The sequence below is a fragment of the Pan paniscus genome, chromosome 21, assembly GCF_029289425.2.
Source record: "Pan paniscus chromosome 21, NHGRI_mPanPan1-v2.0_pri, whole genome shotgun sequence".
NCBI classification, from domain to species: Eukaryota; Metazoa; Chordata; class Mammalia; order Primates; family Hominidae; genus Pan; species Pan paniscus.
Window position 1 is genome coordinate 39178610 of NC_073270.2, and position 24872 is coordinate 39203481.

The 24872-nt window shown below is 45.8% G+C and overlaps 1 protein-coding gene across 4 annotated transcripts in view; it reads left to right on the plus strand.

Moving 5' to 3' along the window:
* The first annotated feature begins 5775 nt into the window (after positions 1-5775).
* The window catches only part of CBFA2T2 (CBFA2/RUNX1 partner transcriptional co-repressor 2), a 156580-nt gene continuing 137483 nt past the window's right edge, over positions 5776-24872 (plus strand). For 2 of the 4 annotated variants that reach the window (XM_034947474.3, XM_055104793.2), the window contains exon 1: positions 5776-6020. In XM_034947474.3, coding sequence (XP_034803365.1) covers positions 5987-6020 — 34 coding nt within the window. In that variant the 5' untranslated portion in view covers positions 5776-5986. The remainder of the gene's footprint in view (positions 6021-24872) is intronic. The other 2 variants (XM_063600792.1, XM_063600794.1) reach the window with 1 other exon arrangement.

Sequence of the window (24872 nt, forward strand, 5' to 3'; positions counted from 1 at the left end):
GATTGCTTGAGCTCTAGGAGTTTAAGACCAGCCTGGGCAACACAAAGAGACACCACCTCTACTACTACTACTACTACTAACAATAATAATTAGCTGGTCGGGGTGGGTGCCATGGTTCACGACTGTAATCCCAGCACTTTGTTTTTGTTGTTGTTGTTGTTGTTGTTGTTTTCTGAGATGGAGTCTCGCTCTGTCGCCCAGGATGGAGTGCGGTGGCGCGATCTCAGCTCACTGCAAGCTCCACCTCCCAGGTTCACGCCATTCTCCTGCCTCAGCCTTCCAAGTAGCTGGGACTACAGGCGCCCGCCACCACACCCAGCTAATTTTTTTTTTTTTTTATTTTTAGTAGAGATGGGGTTTCACCGTGTTAGCCAGGATGGTCTCAATCTCCTGACCTCGTGATCCGCCCGCCTCAGCCTCTCAAAGTGCTGGGATTACAGACGTGAGCCACCACGCCAGGCCTAATCCCAGCACTTTGGGAGGCCAAGGCAGGTGGATCACCTGAGGTCAGGGGTTTGAAACCACCCAGGCCAATGTGGCAAAACCCCGTCTCTACTAAAAATATAAAATTAGGCCAGGTGCAGTGGCTCACACCTGTAATCCCAGCACTTTGGGAGGCCGAAGTGGGCAGATCACTTGAGGTCAGGAGTTCGACACCTGCCTGGCACACCATGGTGAAACCCCATCTCTACTAAAAATATGAAAATTAGCCGGGCATGGTGGCAGTGCCGCCTGTAATCCCAGCTACTCAGGAGGCTGAGGCAGGAGAATCGCTTGAACCCAGGAGGCAAAGGTTGCAGCAAGCCAAGATCATGCCACTGCACTTTAGCCTGGACAACAAGAGTGAAACTACGTCTCAAAAAAAAAAGAAAAAAAAATAGCTGGTGGGGTGCAGTGGCTCACGCCTATAATCCCAGCACTTTGGTAGCCTGAGGGGGGAGGATCACCTGAGGTCAGGAGTTTGAGACCAGCCTGGCCAACGTAGTGAAACCCATCTCTACTAAAAATACAACAATTAGCTGGTGTGGTGGCAGGCGTCTGTAATCCCAGCTACTCGGGAGGCTGAGTCAGGAGAATTTACTGAACCCAGGAGTTCAAGTTTCAAGGAAGCGGAGGTTGCAGTGAGCCGAGATCACTCCATTGTACTCCAGCCTAGCCGACACAGCGAGACTCCGTCTCAAAAAAAAAAAAAAAAAATTAGCAACCGTGGTGGCACTTGCCTGTAGTCCCAGCTATTCAGGAGGCTAAGGTTGGGAGGATTGCTTGAGGCCAGGAATTTGAGGCTGCATTGAGCTGTGATCACTGCACTGCACTCCATTTTTTTTTTTTTTTTTGAGGCAAGGTCTCACTCTGTTGCCCAGTCTGGAGTCCAGTGGCATGATCTCAGCTCACTGTAATCTCTGCCTCCTGGGTTCATGTAATTTTCCCTGCCTCAGCTTCCTGAGTAGCTGGGAGTATAGGCACTTGCCACCATGCCTGGCTAATTTTTGTGTTTTTTAGTACAGACAGGGTTTTGTCACGTTTGCCAGGCTGGTCTTGAACTCCCGACCTCAGATGATCCACCTGCCTTGGCCTCCCAAAGTGCTGGGATTATAGGCACACACCACCATGCCTGGCTAACTTTTTTGTATTTTTTTGTAGAGACAGGATGTCGCCATGTTGTCCAGGCTGGTCTCGAACTCCTGACCTCAGGTGATCCACCCACCTCGGCCTCCTAAAGTGCTGGGATTACAGGCATGAGCACTAGGCCTGGCCAAAAAAAAAGTATTTAACAGATATTTATGGGGTACCAACTCTGTTGCAGACACTGGAGATACAATAATCAACAAACAACAACAACAACAAATTTTACGAAATTTGAGGTTTGTAGAAGCAGATAGACAGCAATCCAAGAATGAGGGAAGTAAATGCAAAATGGCAAATGGGATATATACTATTAAAAGAAAGTACATGATTTTACAGACTGATTATGTAAATCCCCTTCCTCAAATTCTCCTTTGAACCTGTCTTTTCATCTCACTGGTTCCCTTCTTAACTAATAAGGTAAGTAAAATCATTGATATGTGTTTATTCTACTTTGTATAAGAACCTCGTGTTTTTTTAAACTGTTTGAAAAATAATAATAACAATAATAATAACTTTTATTTTTTTTTGAGACGGAGTCTCGCTGTCTCCCAGGCTGGAGTGCAGTGGCGCGACCTCGGCTCACTGCAAGCTCTGCCTCCTGGGTTCATGCCATTCTCCTGCCTCAGCCTCCCGAGTAGCTGGGACTACAGGCGCCCGCCACCACGCCCGGCTAATTTTTTGTATTTTTAGTAGAGACAGGGTTTCACTGTGTTAGCCAGGATGGTCTCGATCTCCTGACTGCATGATCCGCCAGCCTCGGCCTCCCAAAGTGCTGGGATTACAGGCGTGAGCCACCGCACCCGGTCAATAGTAATTATTTTTGAGACAGAGTCTCACTCTATCGCTAGACTGGAGTGCAGTGGCATGATCTCGACTTACCACAACCTCAGTCTCCCGGTTCAAGCGATTCTCCTGCCTCAGCCTCCCGAGTAGCTGGGATTACAGGTGCCCGCCACAATGCGAGCTAATTTTTGTATTTTTAGTAGAGATGGGGTTTCACCATGTTGGCCAGGCTGGTCTCAAACTCCTGACCTCAGGTGATCCACCCGCCTCAGCCTTCCAAAGTGCTGAGATTGCAGGCATGAGCCACCGCATCGGGCCAAATTATTATCACTCTTTTTTTGAGGCACGGTCTTGCTCTGTCACCCATGCTGGAGTGCAGTGGTCGGATCACAGCTCACTGCAGCCTTGACCTCCTGTGCTCAAGCCAATCCTCCTGCCTCAGCCTCCTGAGTAGCTGGGACTACAGGCGTGCACCACCATGCCTTGCTAATTTTTTTATTTTTTGTGGAAAGGAGGTCTCACTTTATTGCCCAGTCTTGAAAATTATTTTTTGATAGGAGCATTGGAGAGATTTTCACAAAGGAAGTGAAATTTCAGCTGGGCTGTTAACCCCATCTGAATTCCTCATAGCCTTTTAGTTGTGGTTTAGAGACCCTTCCTGGGACTCTCTGAGTACATTGGTACCTTTTATTGTGTTTTCCAAAAACGTTCTAGGGAGGGCTTTCTTCATCAGTGCTCATGGCACTTTAAAGAGTATATATATACATGCATGTTCTTTTCTTTTTTTTGAGATGAAGTTTCGCTCTTGTTGCCCAGGCTGGAGTGCAATGGCGCAATCTCAGCTCACTGCAACCTCTGCCTCCCGGGTTTAAGTGATTCTCCTGCCTCAGCCTCCTGAGTAGCTGGTGTTACAGGCATGTGCCCAGCAAATTGTGTATTTTTACTAGAGACAGGGTTCCTCCATGTTGGTCAGGCTGGTCTCGAACTCCCAACCTCAGGTGATCTGTCTGCCTCAGTCTCCCAAAGTGCTGGGATTACAGGCATGAGCCACCATGCCTGGCCACATGTGTTATTTTCTTTTCTTCTCTCTCTTTTTTTTTTTTTTGTTTTGTTTTGAGACAGAGTCTTGCTTTGTGGCCCAGGCTGGAGTGCAGTGGCATGATCTTGGCTCACTGCAACTGCCACCTCTCAAGTTCAAGCCATCCTCCTGCCTCAGCCTCCTGAGTAGCTGAGACTACAGGCACACGCCACCACTCCTGGCTAACTTTTGTATTTTTAGTAGAGACAGGTTTTCACCATGTTGGCCAGGCTGGTCTCAAACTCCTGACCTTTTGTGATCTGCCCGCTTCAGCCTCCCAAAGTGCTAGGATTACAGGTGTGAACCACTATACCCAGCTGGTATATGCACATATGTTCTTATTTCTACATTTTTTTTTTTTTTTTTGAGACAGGGTCTCACTCTGTTACTCACGCCTGATCTGTTAGATCAGGCCAGAGTACATTGGTCTGATCTGGGGTAACTGAAACCTCTGACTCCCTGGCTCATATGATCCTCCCACCTCAGCCTTCTGTGTAGCTGAGACTACAAGCGTGTGTGCACCACCATGTCTGGCTAATTTTTTTATTTTTTGTACAGGCGTGGTTTCCCCGTGTTACCCAGGCTAGTCTTGAACTCCTGGACTCAAGCGATCCACCTGCCCTGGCCTCCCAAAGTGCCGGGATTAGAGGCATAAACCACTGTACCCGGCCGGCCTACATTCTGTCTTTTAAAATTTGTTTTCAATACACAAGTAAAATACAAATGCATTCTATATTCTTGGTGTGAGATATCTGAAATAATACTGAGAAACAAGAGTCTTTATTCTTTTCTTTTCTTTTCAGACGGAGCTTCCCTCTGTTGCCCAGGCTAGAGTGTAGTGGCGCGATTTCGGTTCACTGCAACCTCTGCCTCCCAGGTTCAAGCGATTCTCCTGCCTCAGCCTCCCGAGTAGCTGGGATTATGGACACCCGCCACCGCGCCCAGCTAATTTTTTTGTTTTGTTTTGTTTTGTTTTTTGAGAGGGAGTCTCGCTCTGTCACCCAGGTGGGAGTGCAGTGTCGTGATCTTGGCTCGGTGCAACCTCCGCCTCCGGGGTTCAAGCAATTCTCCTGTCTCAGCCTCCTGATTAGCTGGGATTACAGGCTTGTGAAACCACGTCCGGCTAATTTTCGTATTTTTAGTACAGACGGGGTTTCACCACGTTGGTCAGGCTGGTCTCCAAATCCTGAGCTGTGATCTGCCAGCTTCGGCGTCCCAAAGTGCTGGGATTACAGGGGTGAGCCACAGCTCCTGGCCTTGTTTTGTTTTTTTGATACGGAGTTTTGCTCTTGTTGCTCAGGCTGGAATGCAATGGCTCCGATCTCGGCTCACTGCAACCTCCCCCTCCCGGATTCAAGTGATTCTCCTGCCCCAGCCTCCCGAGTAGCTGGGACTAAAGGCACGCGCCACCGCACCAGGCTAATTTTTGTATTTTTATTTATTTATTTTTTTAGTAGAGATAGGGTTTCACCTTATCGGCCAGACTGGTCTTCAAACTCCTGACCTCGTGATCCTCCCGCCTCGGCCTCCCAAAGTGCTAGGATTACAGGCTTGAGCCACTGCGCCCGGCCCTAAGTTTTGTATTTTTAGTAGAGACAGTGTTTCGCCACATTGGCCAGACTAGTCTCGAAGTTCTGACCTCAGGTAATCCACCCTCCTCGGCCTCCCAAAGTGTTAGGATTATAGGCCTGAGCCACCGTGCCTGGTCTATTTTTTATTTTTATTTATTTATTTTTTAAATAGAGACGCTAGTCTCAAACTCCTGAGCTCAAGTGACTCTCCTTTGGCCTCCCAAAGTACTAGGATTACAGGCGTGGGCCACCACGCCCGGCCAACAGTTATTAAAATTACGATGATGAAATTTTAGGCATTTAGAATACTTCAGGCCAAAAACACTTTGAGCGAGGGGGCTCGCTCAAAGGCATGCGCAAAAGCCATCAGGCCTGTACCTGGAGAACTCAGGTGAGACGTTGCCACTCATTGTAATCCCTCCCCCTAGCACTCGGCCCCCGAGCCTGGGCCACTGCCCTGGCTACACCGGGAAGCCTGGAGCTAGAAAGTGGGCCGTGCGCGTGACGGGCGCGCGTGACGCCGAGGGGGCAGGTCTGAGAAGCAGGCTGCGCCGGGATTCGGCGGTCGGTTCCCGCGGAAGGGGCGGGTCAGGTTAGGGGGCGGTGCTTAATGGGAGCTGGTCTTGGGGCCGGGCTTCCGCGTGCGTTGGCCTGGCGGCGAGAGCGCGCGGCGGGGGCGTGCCCGGCGGGCGGGGCGGGGCCAGCCGGGGGCGGGGCGGCGCGCGGCCTAACGGCGGCGGCGGCGGCGGCGGCGGCGACGGCGGCGGCGACGGCGACAGCAGCGGTGGTGGTGTCTGGTTAGTTCGGCGGCTGCAGATCTCGCGGCGACGCCTGCGAGGGACCCGGGCCGCGGGTCGAGGCGGGCGGCGCCTGCGAGGGACCCGTGTCGCGGGTAGAGGCGGGCGGCGCGCGGCGGCGGCGCTCGGCGATGGTAGGCGTCCCTGGAGCGGCCGCCTTCCAGCGTAAGTGGGGCGTGAATGCGGGCGGCCGAGGGGGGCGTGTGAGGGCCTGCGGCTCCGCAGGCGCGGTGATTCCGAGTGCCCCAGGCGCGAGGCCGGGAGTGGAAACTGAGGCCCGAAGCGGGGCGGCGGATCCAAGGTCACGCAGCGGGGCGGGCCTTCCCGGGCTCCTGAGGCCACCCCGTCGCTTCCTGCGCCGCCCGAAGAGCTCGGGGCTCACGGTGTGAGGGAAATTGTGGGGCCCGCGGCCTCGGATCTTAGGCGGGGCCGGCGTCCATGGGACTTGCCGGCGGGCAAGAATCATTTTGTTCTCCCAGCGCTGGGGCCACGAAGTCCGGCTCCTGGGGAAATACTACAACCGCCCGATGTTGAGGGTTGGAGGAGATGAGAATGGCCCCTCGGAGGGCCTGTTTGAGCGCAGGCTCAGTAGTTGGCTACCTGGGTTCACATCCAGGCTTCCCCATTTAGGTAGTGACCTTGGCTCTCCCGGTGCCTCAGTTCCCCCATCTGCAAAATGGGGATGTGGAGCGGGTTCCCTCCCTCCCCCAGGGTTCTTGGGTTTTGTGAGGCCAGTAAAACGCTTGACACCGACCGTGGCACACACACAATTGTGAAAACTGTCATTATTGTAATCGTCCTTTATTAATCTGATCCAGTGTGCACCGCACTCGGAAAAGTCCGAAATTAGGCTCTAGCCGTGTTAAGATTTTGTTTTGTTGTCTGTTAGTCCTGCTCCATGATCTAATTGTTATTCTTACTTCCATGTAGCCATTCCAGTATTTATCTAGTGTTCCTCCTTGATGTGTGAGATCCTTGGGGGAAGGGTGGCTTCTCTGAATAAGAACAATAAAATTTTAATTGTTTTTCATTATTGTAATTATAATAGCCAACATTTTTTTGAGCACCAGACATTTTGCATTCTATTCACTTAATATTTATTAAATCATATAGTAAGTTTAAAAATACCATTCCAGGCCCTGGGAATACAACAATAAACAAGATAGACAGAACTGGGGTTTTGAGTTTAGTTAGGAGAGGGAGAGACATAGTAAATGAGGAAACAGATAAACATGTTTTGCATGTTTTTTTAATTGTTTAATCTTGATGACATCCTAAGTAAGACATTATTTGAGGATGCCCATTTTGCAGAGGATGAAACTGAGTAACAGAAGGTACTCTGAGTACTAGTCTCAGAGCTGATGTCCTTAAACACGTGAAAGGGAGGCTTTACGCTTCTTTTTTTTTGCACCCATTAAATGTTGGATTGAAGATAGAAAAAGTAGATACACCCAGCTTGCAGTTACTGCTTTTGATGGTTTGATCCATTCCTCATGAAATTTCCAACTGAAGAGGCAGATAGTGATTACTCTTTTAGGCTTGCAAAGGTACAGCATCTCTGTAAAATGAAAGGCTTTTTTTTTTTTTTGAGACGGAATCTTGCTCTGTCGCCCAGACTGGAGTGCAGGGGTGTGATCTTGGCTCACTGCAACCTCCGCCTCCTGGGTTCAAGCTATTCTCCTGTCTCAGCCTCCGGAGTAGCTGGGACTACAGGCATATGCCACCACGCTCGGCCAATTTTTTTATTTTATTTTATTTTATTATTTTTTTTGAGACGGAGTTTTGTTCTTGTTGCCCAGGCTGGAGTGCAGTAGTACAATATCGGCTCACTGCACCCTCCCCCCGCCCCAGGTTCAAGCGATTCTCCTGCCTCAGCCTCCAGAGTAGCTGCGATTACAGGCGCCTGCCACCACACCTGACTAATTTTTTGCATTTTTAGTAGAGACGGTTTTACCATGTTGGCCAGGCTGGTCGTGAACTCCTGACCTCAGGTGATCCATCTGCCTCAGCCTCTCAAAGTGCTGGGATTAGAGGCATGAGCCACTGCGCCCAGCCTTAATTTTTATATTTTTAGTAGAGACAGGGTTTCACCATATTGGTCAGGCTGGTCTCGAACCCCTGACCTCAGGTAATTCACCCACCTCAGCCTCCCAAAGTGCTGGGATTACGAGCGTGAGTCACCGAGCCTGGCCAGAAAGGACTTTTTATTTGAAAAAATTGGGGGGCTCTTCTGCCTATGAAGTAGTCTTCCTTTGTTTCTTTACTTCCATAAATAAACTTGCTTTCACTTAAAAAAAAAAGATTGTGTCCAAATTTCTTTTGTGTAGTATTTAGTTTAAAATATGCCCAAAAGCACAACTTTTGCTTCTGTTATGTAACTACATTTTTGTTTTTTTTCCTTTTTTTGAGACGGTCTCTCTCTGTCACCCAGACTGGAGTGCAGTGGCGTCATCATGGCCCACAGCAGCCTCAACCTCCTGGGTTCAAGTGATTCTCCTGCCTCAGCCACTTGAGTAGCTGGGACTCCAGGCGCCACCACACCCAGCTAATTTTTTTATTTTTTGTAGAGATGGGGTCTTGCTTTGTTGCCCATGCTAGTCTGGAAGTCCTGGGCTTGAGTAATCCTCCTTCCTCAGCCATCCAAATTGCTGGGATTAAAGTCATGAGCCACTTTGCCTGGCCTTTTTTAGTGTTTCTAAGAGAATTCTGTATTACATTCCTAGACAGTACACTTGGTGTAGTACTCAGCCTCCTGAGGAGCTGGGATTACAGGTGCTCACCACCACGCCTGGCTAATTTTTTTTTTTGTATTTTTTGTAGAGACGGGGTTTAACCATGTTTTGGCTGGGCTCCTGACCTCAAGTGATCTGCCCGCCTCAGCCTCCCAAAGTTCTGGGATTACAAGTGTGAGCCTCTGCACCCGCCCTTGATTGAAGTTTTGGGTTTTTTTTGTTTGTTTTTTTTTTTTGAGACGGAGTTTCACTCTTGTTGCTCAGGCTGGCGTGCAATGGCATGATCTTGGCTCACTGCAACCGCCGCCTCCTGGGTTCAAGCAGTTCTCCTGCCTCAGCTTCCCAAGTAGCTGGTATTACAGGTGCGTGCCACCACGTCCGGCTAATTTTTGTATTTATAGTAGAGATGGGGTTTCACTACATTGGCCAGGCTGGTCTCGAACGCCTGACCGCAGGTGATCTGCCCGCCTCGGCTTCCCAAAATGCTGGGATTACAGGCATGAGTAACCGCACCCGGCCTTGATTGAAGTTTTTAACTGGCATGCTGGGAAAGAGAATATAGGAGTTCAGTCTTAAAATCGGTGCTTCAACCCCTGAGCCAGAGTCCTTGGGGAAGTAGTCTAGAACTGTGGCCTCCCATGTTTGTTTTTTCTTTTTTTAAAACTGAGGTGGGGTCTTGCTCTGTTGCCCAGGTTCTGCTGCCCAGTGAGCATAGCTTCTGCAGCCTCTTATCTCTGGGGCTCAAGTCAGCCTCCCACCTCAGCCTCCCTAGTAGCTGTGACTACAGGCATGTATTGCCATGCCTGGCTAATTGTTTAAAAAGTTTTGTAGACATGGGGTTTCACTGTGTTTCTCAGGCTGGTCTTGAACTGCTGGGCTGCAGCGATCCTTCTGCCTCAGCTTCCCGGTGTTGGGAGTAGAGGCATGAGCCACCATACCTGGCCACCTAAAATGTTTTTAGTGTTCATTCCATCAGTAAATAGGGTTGAGTATGCACACACATTCTATGAATGTTTTATTTTTTTGTTTTTTTATGTTTTTTTTTGAGACGAAGTTTTGCTCTTGTTGCCCCAGCTGGAGTGCAGTGGTGCGATCTCGGCTCACTGCATCGTCCATCTCCTGAATTCAAGTGATTGTCCTGCCTCAGCCTCCCAAGTACTGGGATTTCAGGTGTATGGCACCACCCCTGGTAATTTTGTGTTTTCAGCAGTGATAGGGTTTCACCATGTTGGTCAGGCTGGTCTCGAACTCCTGACCTAAAGTGATCCACCCGCCTTGGCATCCCAAAATGTTAGGATTACAGGCGTGAGCTACCGCGCCTGGCCTGAATGTTTGTTTTAAATGGTGATTATAGTGTGACTGTACTCTGTATTAGGCATATATATATATATATATATATTTTTTTTTTTTTTTTTTTTTTTTGAGACAGAGTCTCGCTCTGTTGCCCAGGCTGGAGTGCAGTGGCACGATCTCGGCTCACTGCAAGCTCCACCTCCTGGGTTCACGCCATTCTCCTGCCTCAGCCTCCCAAGTAGCTGGGACTACAGGCGCCCGCCGCCACGCCCAGCTAATTTTTTGTATTTTTAGTAGAGGTGGGGTTTCACCCTGTTAGCCAGGATGGTCTTGATCTGCTGACCTCGTGATCCGCCCGCCTTGGCCTCCCAAAGTGCTGGGATTACAGGCATGAGCCACCGCGCCCGGCCACTGTATTAGGTGTATTGTTTTGTTTTGTTTTGTTTTGAGATGGAGTTTTGCTCTTGTTGCCCAGGCTGGAGTGCAATGGTGATCTTGGCTCACCACAACCTCCGCCTCCCAGGTTCAAGCGATTCTCCTGCCTCAGCCTTCCAAATAGCTGGGATTACAGGCATGCACCACCACACCCAGCTAATTTTGTATTTTTAGTGGAGATGGGGTTTCACCATGTTGGTCAGGCTGGTCTCAAACTCCTGACCTCAGGTGATCTGCCCGTCTCAGCCTCCCAAAGTGTTGGGATTACAGGCGTGAGCCACCACGCCCGTCCTAGGTATGTTTTATAACATACAAAAATAGACATTTTACAGAAGGATAAGGTAAAATAAATGGAAGTAGCAGTTCCAACGTTGTCTTTCCACACCCAGTGGTGAATTTTAACAATACCTCCTGGGGTGGAGATCATTGATCTTGTAGTAGTACCTTCTCAATCCATTAGGTCTATTGCTCTGATGAAATCTAGTTTATTCGGTAGAAGTAAAATGTAATGGCTGAATATGGTGGCTCGCGCCTGTAATCCCACCATTTGGAAGGTCGAGGTGGGCGGATCATCTGAGGTCAGGAGTTTTGAGACCAGCCTGGCCAACATGGTGAAACCCCATCTCTACTAAAAATACAAAAAGAAGCTGGCTGTGGTGGCGGGGGCCTGTAGTACCAGCTGAGGCAGGAGAATTGCTTGAAGCCAGGAGGCAGAGGTGGCCGTGAGCTGAGATCCCACCATTGCACTCCAGCCTGGGCAACAAGAAGGAAACTCTATCTCAAAAAAAAAAAAAAAAAAAAAGGTCGGGCACGATGGTTCATCCCTGTAATCCCAGCACTTTGGGAGGCTGAGGTGGGCGGATCACGAGGTCAGGAGTTCAAGACCAGCCTGGCCAACATTGTGAAACCCCGTCCCTACCAAAAAACGTACAAAAAAATCAGCTGGGCGTGGTGGCGGGTTCCTGTAGTCCCAGCTACTTGGGAGGCTGAGGCAGGAGAATTGCTTGAAAGAAACTGCGGAGGTTGCAGTGTGCTGAGATCGTGCCACTGCACTCCAGCCTGGGCAACACAGCAAGACTCTGTCTCAAAAAAAGAAAAAAATGTAATGGTTAAGATTTAAATTCTAAAGTTTTGAAATTTAATTCTGGAGTTGTGCTGAGGTTAAAGTCCTGGGAACCAGTCCTAACAAGTTTTGAGACTTCAGGCTCATTACTTAACCTTCTTGTGCAGTTCATTTTCCTCATCTGAAAAATGGAGATAAAATTTCTACCCCATTTGCAGGTTTATTATGATGGTTAATATATGTTAATATATGTAAAGTACTTAAAACCGTGCTTGACACATTCTGTTCTGGTGGTTGTTAGTGGCTGAGGGTATACCATCTGACTTAGGGTCTCAGTCTAGGAGGGGCCATGCACAAGTCAACAGGTAATGATAAAGTGTTTTAAGTGCTTTAAGCGTAAGGCTTTTGGGAAGGCAGGGGAGACATAACTAATTATTCCATGAGATTCCAGGTAAGGTCCAGCTAAAGGGGTGACATTAAACCAGGCTTTAAAGGAGAAGGGAGACTTTTCCCAGGAGAAGGAAGGGTGAAGTCTACTGGCTGAAGGTAGTTGAGGGCTTGGTGAGTAGTTTGTCAGATCTGGACCTACAGGGAACCTGATTGAAGCTTATATACCTTGTTAATAGTGAATTCTGGCTGGAGTTGTTCCTGGCAGGGGCCAGATGGCAAAGAAGCCTGTTACAGAACTTTTCACACCACCACAGCCCTTTCCTTCTCTCTCTGGCACATACCTCATTCTGCCTTCTTAGTTATCTAAGAATATAAGCTTCTAAATTATAAACTCCTTGAGGGTTTTGACAATGTTTGCATTTTTGTAATTTTATTTTGCCTAGCAAGGTAAGTAGGAAGTTCATTAGTGTCGAGAAAGGTATATAATCATTGGACCTTCAAGGAAGTCTAAACAGTTAAAAGTGGAATGGTAAATGACCATATTTACTAGTGAAAAACTTGGTTACAAATGTTTTGTAGTAGATAGGACCTGTGCATTACTATTTAAAAGGGGTAAGAATGATCATCTTCAGTATCCCTTTCCTTATCTGGCACTTATCCATTGGGATTACAGAAGAGATCGGAAAGTGCATCAGAAAGGCTTGTCTGACGTTGAATAGGTACCTTTCGTTTGCTCTTCTAGGTCTGCTTTCCATCCTTTTTCACCCTATCCTGTGCCCTGGGAAGCTGACTTACCTATATGGACTACATCAATGAGCTTCCTTCCCCTTTGAGGTTATGAAATTTATTTTCCTACTCCCGTCTCATGGGTTGTGCCCTTAGCTGACTCTGTCCCTTGATTGAAGGTCACTGCTTCTCTAAATGTGGTCCTCTCGGCCGGGTGTGGTGGCTCATGCCTGTAATCCCAGTACTTTGGGAGGCTGAGGCCGGCAGATCACCTGAGGTTGGGAGTTTGAGACCAGCCTGACCAAAATGGAGAAACCATGTCTCTACTAAAAATACAAAATTAGCTGGGCATGGTGGTGCATGCCTGTAGTTCCAGCTACTCAGGAGGCTGAGGCAGGAGAATTGCTTGAACCCGGGAGGCGAAGGTTATGGTGAGCAGAGATCACGCCATTGCACTCCAGCCTGGGTGACAAGAGTGAAACCCTGTCTCCAAAAAAAAAAAAGAATGTGGTCCTTTCTGTATGACACCCTCCATGTAGGTTTGGAAAGTTTTTGTTCCCTTTGGTTGTTGGGCCTAGAGATCTAGAGATGCTCTCATTAGTCCCAGGGTATTACAGCTATCCCTTGTGCCTATCTTGTACCCTGCTCACATATTTCTTTCTAGTTCCATTATTAAACCCTCCTTGAATTAACCTTACTGGAGTATGCCATGTTTCCTGCTGGGACCATGACTGTGTTTGAAGCTTGTATACTTTTTTTTTTTTTTTTTTTTTTTGAGAAGGGGTCTCACTCTGTCGCTAGGCTACAGTGCGGTAGTGTGATCTGGGCTCACTACAGTCTCTGCCTCCCGGGTTCCAGCGATTCTCCTGCCTCAGCCTCCCGAGTAGCAGGGACTACAGGCACACGCCACCACGCCCAGCTAATTTTTGTATTTTTAGTAGAGATGGGGTTTCACCATGTTGGCCAGGCTAGTCTCGATCACTTGACCTCGTGATCTGCCCGCCTTGGCCTCCCAAAGTGCTGGGATTACAGGCGTGAGCCACCACACCCAGCTTATTTTTATTTTTTTTATAGAGACAGGATGTTTCTATGTTTCCCATGCTGGTCTCTAATTACTGGGTTCCAATGATTCTCCTGCCTTGGACTCCCAAAATGCTAGGATTGCAGATGTGAGCCATTGAGTCCAGCCCTTCTTTGACTTTTGAGTAAGTTTATCCTAGTTTGGAACCAGTTAGTTTTCTTTTTATCTTACTGTATTTTTAAAATTTTTGTTTGTTAATTTTGAAACCAGGTTATGAGACCAACTTTTGTATTTTTGGTAGAGACAGGGTTTCTTCATGTTGCCCAGGCTGGTCTAGAACTCCTAGGCTCAAGTGATCCACCTGCCTTGGCCTCCCAACGTGCTGGCATTACAGGCATGAACCACCGTGCCTGGCCCAGTTAATTTTCTTTCTTTTTTTTTTTTTTGAGATGGAGTTTCCCTTTTGTTGCCCAGGCTGGAGTGCAGTGGCACAGTCTCGGCTCACTGCAACCTCCGCCTCCCAGGGTCAAGCCATTGTCCTGCCTCAGCTTCCCAAGTCGCTGGGTTTACAGGCATGCGCCACCACACCTGGCTAATTTTTGTATTTTTAGTGGAGATGGGGGTTTCATCATGTTGGCCAGGCTGGTCTCGAACTCCTGACCTCAGGTCATCTGCCCGCCTCGGCCTCCCAAAGTGCTGGGATTATAGGCGTGAGCCACTGCGCCCAACCCGACCTAGTTTTCTTACATACAGAATCAAAAAATCAGCAGAGAGGTTGGGCGTGATGGTGGTGCCACTCAGCTGTAGTCCCAGTTACTCGGAAGGCTGAGGTAGGAGGATCGCTTGAGCCCAGGTGTTGGAAGCTGCAGTGATAGTGCCACTGCACTCCAGCCTGGGTGACAGAGAGACCCTGTCTCAAAATAATAAAAAATAATAATGGCCAGGCACAGTGGCTCACACCTGTAACCCCAGCACTTTGGGAGGCCGAGGCGGGTGGATCACCTGAGGTCAGGAGTTCGAGACCAGCCTGGCCAACATGGCAAAATCCCGTCTCTTCTAAAAATACAAAAATTAGCCAGGTGTGGTGGTGGGTGCCTATCATCTCAGCTACTCAGGAGGCTGAGGCAGGAGAATTGCTTGAACCCAGGGGGCGGAAGGTTGCAGTGAGCTGAGATCACGCTGCTTCATTCCAGCCTGGGTGAAAGAGTGAAACTCCGTCTAAAAAGAAAAAAAAAAATAAGCAGAGAGATTGAGTTTAAGCTTGTTCTCAAGTGTTAAATGTTGTATAGATTATGTGAATCCAGAGTTTTAGGCAGGAAGAATGGTTTAAATAATAGTGCTTAATGAATGAGTGCAGCCCTGGGATCAAGATGAGTTAATTCACTAAGTTCAGGGTAATGAAAATAGGAGGAAGAGGTGGGGAAGTAAGATTTCTCACCTGCCAATTTTGTTCTCATTTCTTAGTTTTAGAGTATTGTTTTGAATCTCATAGAAAGTGACCATTCTTTTGTAAAGATTTACTTCAAATCCCTGAAAGCTTGGAGGCTAATGAAGAAGAATCACTCTGGTTATTGTTTAGGCTTTGGTAAGATTACCAAGGAAGGGATCTCATAATGCTGTAGTAATAGTTTACATGTGCGACATGAGCTAGTGTTTGTACATGTGACAGACCTTGTTTCTGGATTTTATTAAGGCTGGTTAAGTAGCTTTTTGCCTCTGTCTCTGGTTTCTGTCTCTGGCCCCTTGAGGCTATCTGAAATTTTAGGAGTTGGGGTACCATAACTTGAACTTTTGAAATGAGTCAATAAGCAGATACGTCAGCCGAGTATGACTTTAAGTCTAGTTGAATTCTTTTAAGAAAAAGTCTTGGCTAGATTTTCTGCTGGGCATTTTTTATGTACATCAATCATCTCATTTAATTATAGATCAAACTTGAGAGAGAGTGTCTCTGTTTTACTGATAAAGAAATCCTGGGCGACAGAGTGAGACTCCATCTCAGAAAAAAGAAAAAAAGAAATGAGTTAGAGAATTTAATTGTCCAAGGTCACACAGTTAATAAGTAGTAGATTAACTCTTCCTAACTAGTTTAATCTTGGTGTCAAGTTCATTCATTATACATGGAGTGTCCAAACACCCAGTTTTTTATTTTTTATTTTTTTTAAAGACAGTCTCTGTCGCCCAGGCTGAGTGCAGTGGTGTGATCTTGGCTCACTGCAACCTCCACCACCGAGGTTCAAGCAGTTCTGTGCCTCAGCCTCCTGAGCAACTGGGACTACAGGCGCCCGTCACCACACCCAGCTAATTTTTGTATTTTTAGTAAAGACGGGGTTTCACCATCTTGGCCAGGCTGGTCTTGAACTCCTGACTTGTGATCTACCCGCCTCTGCCTCCCAAAGTGCTGGGATTATAGGCGTGAGCCACTGCGCCCAGCCAAAAACCCACTTTTTTTTAACCCTCTATCGCATGGCTTCTTTTTGCTAGACTAGGGGTTTTTAGACATGTGTTCTACAGGAGCCCAGAGCTTCCTGAAGATAATTGATTTCCCATAATCTTTCTTCAACTTTCTTTCCCTAACAACTCTTCTTATTTAAAAAAAAAAAGTCCAGGCCAGGCGCGGTGGCTCACGTCTGTAATTCAAGCACTTTGGGGAGGCTGAGGCTGGTGGATCAGCTGAGGTTGGGAGCTCAAGACCAGCCTGACCAACATGGAGAAACCCCGTCTCTAATAAAAATACAAAATTATTCAGCCATGGTGGCGCATGCCTGTAATCACAGCTACTTGGGAGGCTGAGGTGGGAGAATCACTTGAACCTGGGAGGCAGAGGTTGTAGTGAGCCAAGATCCTGCCACTACACTCCAGCCTGGGCGACAGAGCAAGACTCTGTCTCAAAAAAATAAATAAAAATTAAAAAATTTTAAAAAGTCCAAATAATTGGGGTATGATTTAAAGATAGCTATATGAGACCTTGTTCAGGGGTAACCTAAGTTGGCCTTAGAGATGAATTAAAAAAATAAAAAGGCAACAGAAACTGTCAGCAGTCTTTAACAATTCATCCCATATGTTTCCTGATCTTAGCAGTGAAGCAGATGATGGCAGTGAACATCAAAAGCCCAAGAAATGTCCATGCTAATTTTGCATGGCTCTATGAGGAGCTGTCAAATATGGATCATCAAATATAGTATATAGACTATGCAATGAAGCTTTACTTTGCAATGTGGCTCTTTAAGATTTGATTTTACCCTTCTATTTTGTGTTGTAATTAAATGCAGAAATCAAAGTATAAATTCAGAATAACCCAGAGCTTGGTATCCTTCTGTCTGAATTTATAGCTTTGGAGTTGGCTAGACCTTTCAGTCAAATTAGCTGATGGTGACAAATATGTAATGTGACCTCTGTAGCAGCTCCAGTGAAATGTTAATATCAGGCATAGCACAGCTCCCTTGATACACTATTTTGGCCTTTTCCTCTCTTACAAATGTTTCCCTTATTTCTTTGTTAATTTAGCCATCTCCATGCAGAGGTCGTGCCTGCTTTTAATTTTTCGAAGCCACATGAGAACAGACATTTGAACAACACAGATTTATTCATTTTGGCCTTATATCCCTAGAGCTACACTAACTTTATGTCTGGGACTAAAGGTAGAAGTAGCTGAGATTAGGGAAATGCAGAATGGTGAGGGAGAAGTGCCGGGAGAGGTGATGGTTTTAGTTCCTGCATTCCCCAGCCAATTGCTTAAATTCAGCTCCCCATTAATTTTCCCTTGATAAGTTGGTCTGGCTAAGTAGTTGAAACTATATTCTTAGCCTTCCTTTTTTTTTTTTTTTTTGAGAGGGAGTCTCACTTTGTTGCCAGGCTGGAGTGCAGTGGTGCGATCTCGGCTCACTGCAACCTCCGACTCCCTGGTTCAAGTGATTCTCCTGCTGCAGCCTCCTGAGTACCTGGGATTACAGGCACATGCCACCACACCCAGCTAGTTTTTGTATTTTTAGTAGAGACGGGGTTTCACCATGTTGGCCTGGATGGTCTGGATCTCCTGACCTCAGGTGATTCGCCTGAGTCAGCGTCACAAAGTGCTGGGATTACAGGCATGAGCCACTGCGCCTGGCCTAATTATAAATTTTTATTTAATTTTTTATTTTGTAGAGATGAGGTCTCACTTTGTTGCCCAGGCTGATCTCAAACTCCTGGGCTCAAGTTATTCTCCCACCTCAAGCTCCGAAAGTACTGGGATCACAGGCGCAAGCCACCTTATGTGGCACTAGCCGGGATTATAGACAAGCGTCAGCTAATTTTTGTTGTTGTTTCTGTCAGTCCTTCCTTGCTTATTAGTTAATATTCTTCTGCAGAGCATTTTCTTATCTTTGTGTATATATATTAATATGGATTTATGGATTCTTATTTTAATAATCTGTTACTGTCATTATTTGTTGTGTTCACATTGTTCCAGATTTGGCCAGGGAGATCCCCTTCAAGCTGGCTTTTGTATCATTTTGACACATTCCCACATTTTTTAACTGCTTTTTTTGACACACCAAAAAGGTGTTGTAGGCTTAGTTTCTGCTCTTCATTTTTTTTTTTCTTTTTGTGTGTGTGTGTGACGGAGTCTCACTCTGTCGCCCAGGCTGGAGTGCAGTGGCCCGATCTCGGCTCACTGCAAGCTCCGTCTCCCGGGTTCACGCCATTCTGCCTCAGCCTTCCGAGTAGCTGGGACCACAGGTGCCCGCCAACACACCCGGCTAATTTTTTGTATTTTTAGTAGAGACAGGGTTTCACCGTGTTAGCCAGGATGGTCTGGATCTCCTGACCTTGTGATCTGCCTGCCTCGACCTCCCAAAGTGCTGGGATTACAGGCGTGAGCCACCGCGCCCGGCCTAGTTTCTGCTATTCTTACCCTCTTCTTGGAATCGGCCATTTCTCCAAACTGTTTCTCTCCTAATTCCTTTCAGTGGAGAAAATTATTTAGAAATCAAGATTTGGAGGCCGGGCGCGGTGGCTCACGCCTGTAATCCCAGCACTTTGGGAGGCCAAGGGGGGCGGATCACGAGGTCAGGAGATCGAGACCATCCTGGCTAACACGGCGAAACCCCATCTCTACTAAAAAATACAAAAAATTAGCCGGGCTTGGTGGTGGGCGTCTGTAGTCCCAGCTACTCGGGAGGCTGAGGCAGGAGAATGGCGTGAACCTGGGAGGCGGAGCTTGCAGTGAGCTGAGATCGCGCCACTGCGCTCCAGCTTGGGTGACAGAGCGAGACTCCGTCTCAAAAAAAAAAAAAAAAAAAGATTTGGATGCTGTGTGTGCTCATTCCTATTGGAATATTGTTTTTTAGAACCTCTTAATGGACAGAGCTAGGAAATATATACACACACATACATATACACATATCAAAAAATATGTATCTAAATTTCTTTCTTTCTTTCTTTCTTTTTTTTTTTTTTTTTTGAGATGGAGTCTCGCCCTGTCGCCCAGGCTGGAATGCAGTGGCGCAATCTCAGCTCACTGCAACCTCTGCCTCCCGGGTTCAAGCGATTCTCCTGCCTCAGCCTCCCGACTAGCTGGGATTACAGGCCCCCGCCATCAGGCCCAGCTAATTTTTGTATTTTTAGTAGAGACGTGGTTTCACCATGTTGACCAGGCTGGTCTCAAACTCCTGACCTCGTGATCCGCCCTCCTCGGCCTCCCAAAGTGCTGGGATTGCAGGCGTGAGCCACTGCACCTGGCCATTTTGTGTGTATTTTTAGGAAAAAATTTATTGTATAAAACTAGATAGCAGTGAAATATATTCATTTTGTATGGTTTATTTATTTATCTTTTTTTCTTGGTGCTTCTGTCTTGGCAGAGTCTCAGAATAACTTGAAATTCTTTTTAAATTTTTTGTTTGTGACAGGGTCTTACTATGTTGCCCAGGCTGGCCTCAAACTCCTGGCCCAAGCGAATCTCCTGCCTCGATCTCGCAAAGTACTGGGATTCAGGCATATGCCACTGTGCGTGGCCAAGATGTAATTTATATACAATCAAATTTACTTTTTTTTTTTGTCAGTGGGTAGAGAAAAAAACTTGCTCTTTTTCATGGCATAGTTCTATTAGTTTTGTATTATTAGTATGCAGTTGTAATCATCAAACCAGATAGAGATAATTTTCATTCTTCCTGTAAGTTTTCTCACACCCCTTTCTTTTCACCTAGCTCTTGAAAGCTACTAGTTTATACTGGTTTTTGTCACTCATAGTTTTATGGGGGTTTTTGTTTGCTTGTTTCTCTACTTTTTCTTTCTATAATGTCATATACATGGAATCATACAGTATGTAACCTTTGTGTCTGATGTGTTTCACTTACCATAATGCTTTTGAGATTCATCCACGTTGTGTCATGTATCTATAGGTTGTTCCTTTTTATTGTTGAGTAACATGTTATGTTCACCAGCTGATGGACATTTGAACTGTTTCCCATTTTGATGATTATGAATAAAGCTTTAAATATTCATATACGGTTCTGCATGTGGACATATGTTTTTCTCTTTCTTGGATAAATACCTAGGCATGGGATTGCTGGGTTCTATGGTAATTTCATATTTAACTTTTTTTTTTTTTTTTTTTTTTTTAAGATGGAGTCTTGCTCTGTCACTTAGGCTGGAATGCAGTGGCATGGCTCACGGCAGCCTCCGCCTCCTGAGTTTAAGCAAATTCTCCTGCCTCAGTCTGCCGAGTAGCTGGGATTACAGGTGTGCACCGCCACGCTTGGCTAATTTTTGTATTTTTAGTAGAGATGGGGTTTCACCATGTTGGCCAGACTGTCTCGAAATCCTGACCTCAGGTGATCCACCCACCTTGGCCTCCAAAAGTGCTGGGATTAAAGGTGTGAGCCACCACGCCCGGCCTATACTTAACTTTTTTGGAAACTGCCAAAATGTTTTCCAAAATGGCTATACCATACCATTTTGCATTTCCACTAGTAATGTATGACAGTTTCACTTGCTTGTTGGTATTTTTGTTTTGTTTTGTTTTAGAATTAATTGTTAAGGAAGCACTATATCTGGGTGAAATCAATTTTGGTCATCTCATTTCTACAATGAAAGGAATACTCTCTGTTACTTGTTTTAGAATGTAGGGTCCCTTGCTATTTATATTCTTTTGGGGTTAGTGCAGTTCTTATTTACACATCATTCGCAGAAATAATGGTAACTACCATTTGTGTATCAGAACAATTTTCACATATCTAATTTTTATAGCAATTAAGGTAGGTAGAAGTGTCTTCATCCTCTTAACTTGTATAAGGAGATTGGTTCGGGTAATCAGGTGATTTACTCACTGTCACACGGCTAGAATGTGAGAGTGTGGCTTTTTGGATTTGGAGCTGTGAGGGGACATTCTGTCTCTCTTTTAAGTAGAGGTGTAATAGAGGAAGATATGGGTGTCATCCCAGTCCTTTCTTTTACCTCAAATTCATAAGCAGTGCAGTCTTGAACAATTCATATTTGAATTTTGAGTTAATTTCATCTTTTCACCTGTCTACCTGAAAAGGTGAGAATCAGTTGAGGGACTGTTAAAGGATGTTTTGAACACTGTATGTTACCTCATGATTAATTTTATAGTACTCTCCATTTGTAGTGGTTTCCATAGTTGTTTATGGGAACAAGTTTGCAGAAAAAAAATGGTTGAATAGAAATAGAAGGGGTCGGCCGGGTGCAGTGGCTCACGCCTGTAATCCTAGCACTTAGGGAGGCCGAGGCGGGTGAATCACTGGAGGTCAGGAGTTCGAGACCAGCCTCAACATGGAGAAACCCCCATCTCTGCTAAAAATACAAAATTAGCCAGGCGTGGTGGTGCACGCCTGTAATCCCAGCTACTCAGGAGGCTGAGGCAGGAGAATTACTTGAACCTGGGAGGCGGAGGTTGCAGTGAGCCGAGATCGCGCCATTGCACTCCAGCCTGGGCAACAAGAGCGAAACTCTTGTTTCAAAAAAAAAAAAGAAAGAAATGGAAGGGGTCAGGTGTGGTGGCTTAGGCTTGTAATCCTAACACTTTGGGAGGCTGAGGCACATGGATCACTTGATATCAGGAGTTCAAGACCAGCCTGGCCAGCATGGGGAAACCCTGTCTCTACTGTAAGTATGAAAATTAGCCAGACTGGTGGCGCACGCCTGTAATCCTAGCTATTAGGGAGGCTGAGGCAGGAGAATTGCTTGAACCCAGAAGGTGGAAGTTGCAGTGAGCTGAAATCGTGCCACTGCACTCCAACCTAGGGGACAGAGTAAGACTGTCTCAAAAAAAATAAAAATAAAAATAAAAATAAAAAAAGAAAAGAAATAGAAGGGGCTGGGGTGTGGTGGCTCAAGCCTATAATCCCAGCATTTTGAGAGGCCACGGTGGGAAAATTGCTTGAGTCCAGGAGTTTGAGACCACACTGGGCCAACACAGACCCTGTCTCTACAAGATAATAATAATAGTCATAATAACATAAATTAATACAAAAAAGAAGAGAAGCAATTTAATACAGGAGCTGAATAGCAAAATGGCCAGTACTACTACAATACACACAGAGACACAGGTCCCCTCTTTTTTCATATTTACTTTGTTTTATGTAATACATAAATACATTGAAAAAAATTAATACAGATAAAATAAAAATCCACTTCCTACACTAAGTGAAACCATTAGCAACTGTATTATGGAGCTGTTAGATGCAGGGATTGCGCTAAGTGCCATAGGGCTGCCAAGGTAGGTAAGATTCAGTCCCGGTCCTCAGTGATTTTCTAGTTTTCCTTGTGTGCCCTAACAGTTTTTGGATAGCTCTTGTAATAAAAACTTTTAAACAGATGTTTTAAGTTTAGATAGTGATTAACCATCTTTTCCTCTTGTAATTGATGCCATCGAGTGAGAGTTCTGTTGGGAAATAGTGAAACAAGGATTCTGGTTCAATCAGTGGAGGCAGGGAATTTCTGAGGAAGGAGATGGGATGCCATCCATGCCCCAGAGCCACTGAGCACTTAGCTGCAGCTGTGGACAGCAACACTTGGCTAGCTATGAGTTTTCTGTAGGTCTCTAAATAGTTCATGCTAATTTTGTGGATGTTGGACTCTGAGGAATGGTGTGTTCAATGGGGAGAATGTCCAAAAAAACTGTAACTAGTAAGTAGCCATTTGGAGTACTGAAATCAATTTCTGATTATGTGAATGTCCCTTTTTTGTAAATTATTTTAGCTTACTTGCCAGTTCAGTTTCTTGGTGTTACCCTGTTAGTTAAATTCAATATGTCATTTATTTAAGGGCCTGATATTTGTATTCTATTAGAAGGACAAACAGCTAATTATACTAGAAGGTGGACTATAATGAATTCTCATTACAGTGACTAAAAGTTATTGATTTTCTAGGATATTCTTGATTTCAGATATTTACTTTGACAAACGTTTATTGAATTCCTTGTATCAGATCCTGGGGGATATAAAGAGTTCTGAGGTCCTGGAGGACTATGTAGTCCAGTAAGGGAGATTGATAGCTTCAGTACCAAATGCTAAGCAGTGTCAATGGCAAGTAACATCCTACCAAGGATGGGCATCTGACCTAATGTGTAAGTATGCATGTGTGGGTGTGTTTCAAAAAAGGCTTCTTAGAGAAAATGATATCTGTTTTGAGCCAATCTGTTTTTCCTTACAACATAAAAAAATAATTTTTGGACTGGCTATGTATTTAGCTAATTTAACATTTGAAACGAACAAAGAATATTTATTGAAGTTTCTCTCACCTCTGCACCAGCCAGTCTTTTCCCCTTCCTGGAAGCAGCTAGCATTACCATTTTTTTCTGGACCCTTTCGATACATTCCTGTAGGCCATATAATGTCAGTAGGTAAAGAACTTCCTCATTTTGCATTGTATTTCATTGTATGACTGCACCATACTTTTTCCCCCCTACTGCTGATGGACATTTACCTTTCAATCCTTTGCTGTTGCAAACAATGCTGCATAACCTTGTAGCAATTGTCTTTTCATAGATCTGTAGAGTAAATTCCTAGAAGTAGAACTGCTGGGGTTAAGGGGTTTGCCTGTTTGTGTAATTTTGATAGATGTTGCCAGAATACCCTCTGGAGAGGTATATCAGCTTTTATACTCCTACCAGCAAAGCATGACCCAAGTGAAGAATGGGTAGGAGATGGGTGAAGTTGAGGCTGGGTCAGGTTTATGAGTGTGAGGGGGACTGAAAGTAGTTATGTATTATTGAAGTGTGAAGTGCTGGGTAAAGAATAGCAGGAGATGAGAGTAGGAAGCAGACAGGGGTCAGGTCCCTTTGCCTTTGTGCTGTTTTTGTTTGTTTGATAGCCTCTCACTCTGGCCCAGGCTAGAGTGCAGTGGCGCAATCTCAGCCCACTGCAACCTCCGCCTCCCGGGTTCAAGTGATTCTCCTGCCTCAGCCTCCCAAGTAGCTGGTATTACAGGTGTGCGCCACCACACCTGGCTAATTTTTGTGTTTTTGGTAGAGATGGAGTTTTGCCATGTTGCTCAGGCTGGTGTCGAACTCCTGGGCTCAAGTGATCTGCCTACCCCGGCCTGCCAAAGTGCTGGGAGAACAGGTGTGAGCTACTGCACCCCGCCTGCCTTTGTTTTTATGCTTGTATTTTTTTGTTTCTTTTTTTAGCTTTTAAGTTGAGGGCTACATGTGCAGATTTGTTACATAGGTAAACTTGTGTCATGGGCGTTTGTTGTACAGATTACTTCCTCACCCAGGTATTAGCCTAGTACCTGTTATTTTTCCTGATCCTCTCCCTCCTCCCACCCTCCACTTTCCCATAGGCTCCAGTGTGTTTTGTTCCCCTCTTATATGTCTATGTGTTCTCATCATTTAGCTCCCACTTGTAAGTGAAAACATGCGGTATTTACTTTTCTTTTCCCATGTTAGTTTGCTAAGGATAATGGCCTCCAGTTCCATCCATGTCCCTGCTGCAAAGGACATGATCTTCTTTTTTATGGCTGCATTTATAAGACAAGAGGGGTTTATTTAACTTCTGCTATCAGAAGTAGGAAATTGGGATCCCATTAGGGCTTAACTTAATTGGTTTGATTTCAGCTTTTTAGCTTGGAGGCTGCTGAAGAGTTAATTTATTGTATGAGAGTTTGGCCGTGTGTGGAGCACAAACTTACTTGTTTTAAAGAAAGGATTTCTTTGTACATTTATTCATTTGCCAGATAGTTGTTTACATGTGAACCCTCTTCACAGTTAGTTATAGGGAAAACAAGCAGATAATTCATGCCAGTTAAATATTACAATATGTCAGACTTGGCTAGGTGTGGTGGCTCACACCTGTAATCCCAGCACTTTGGAAGGCCGAGGTGGGCAGATCATCTGATGTCAGGAGTTTGAGACCAGCCTG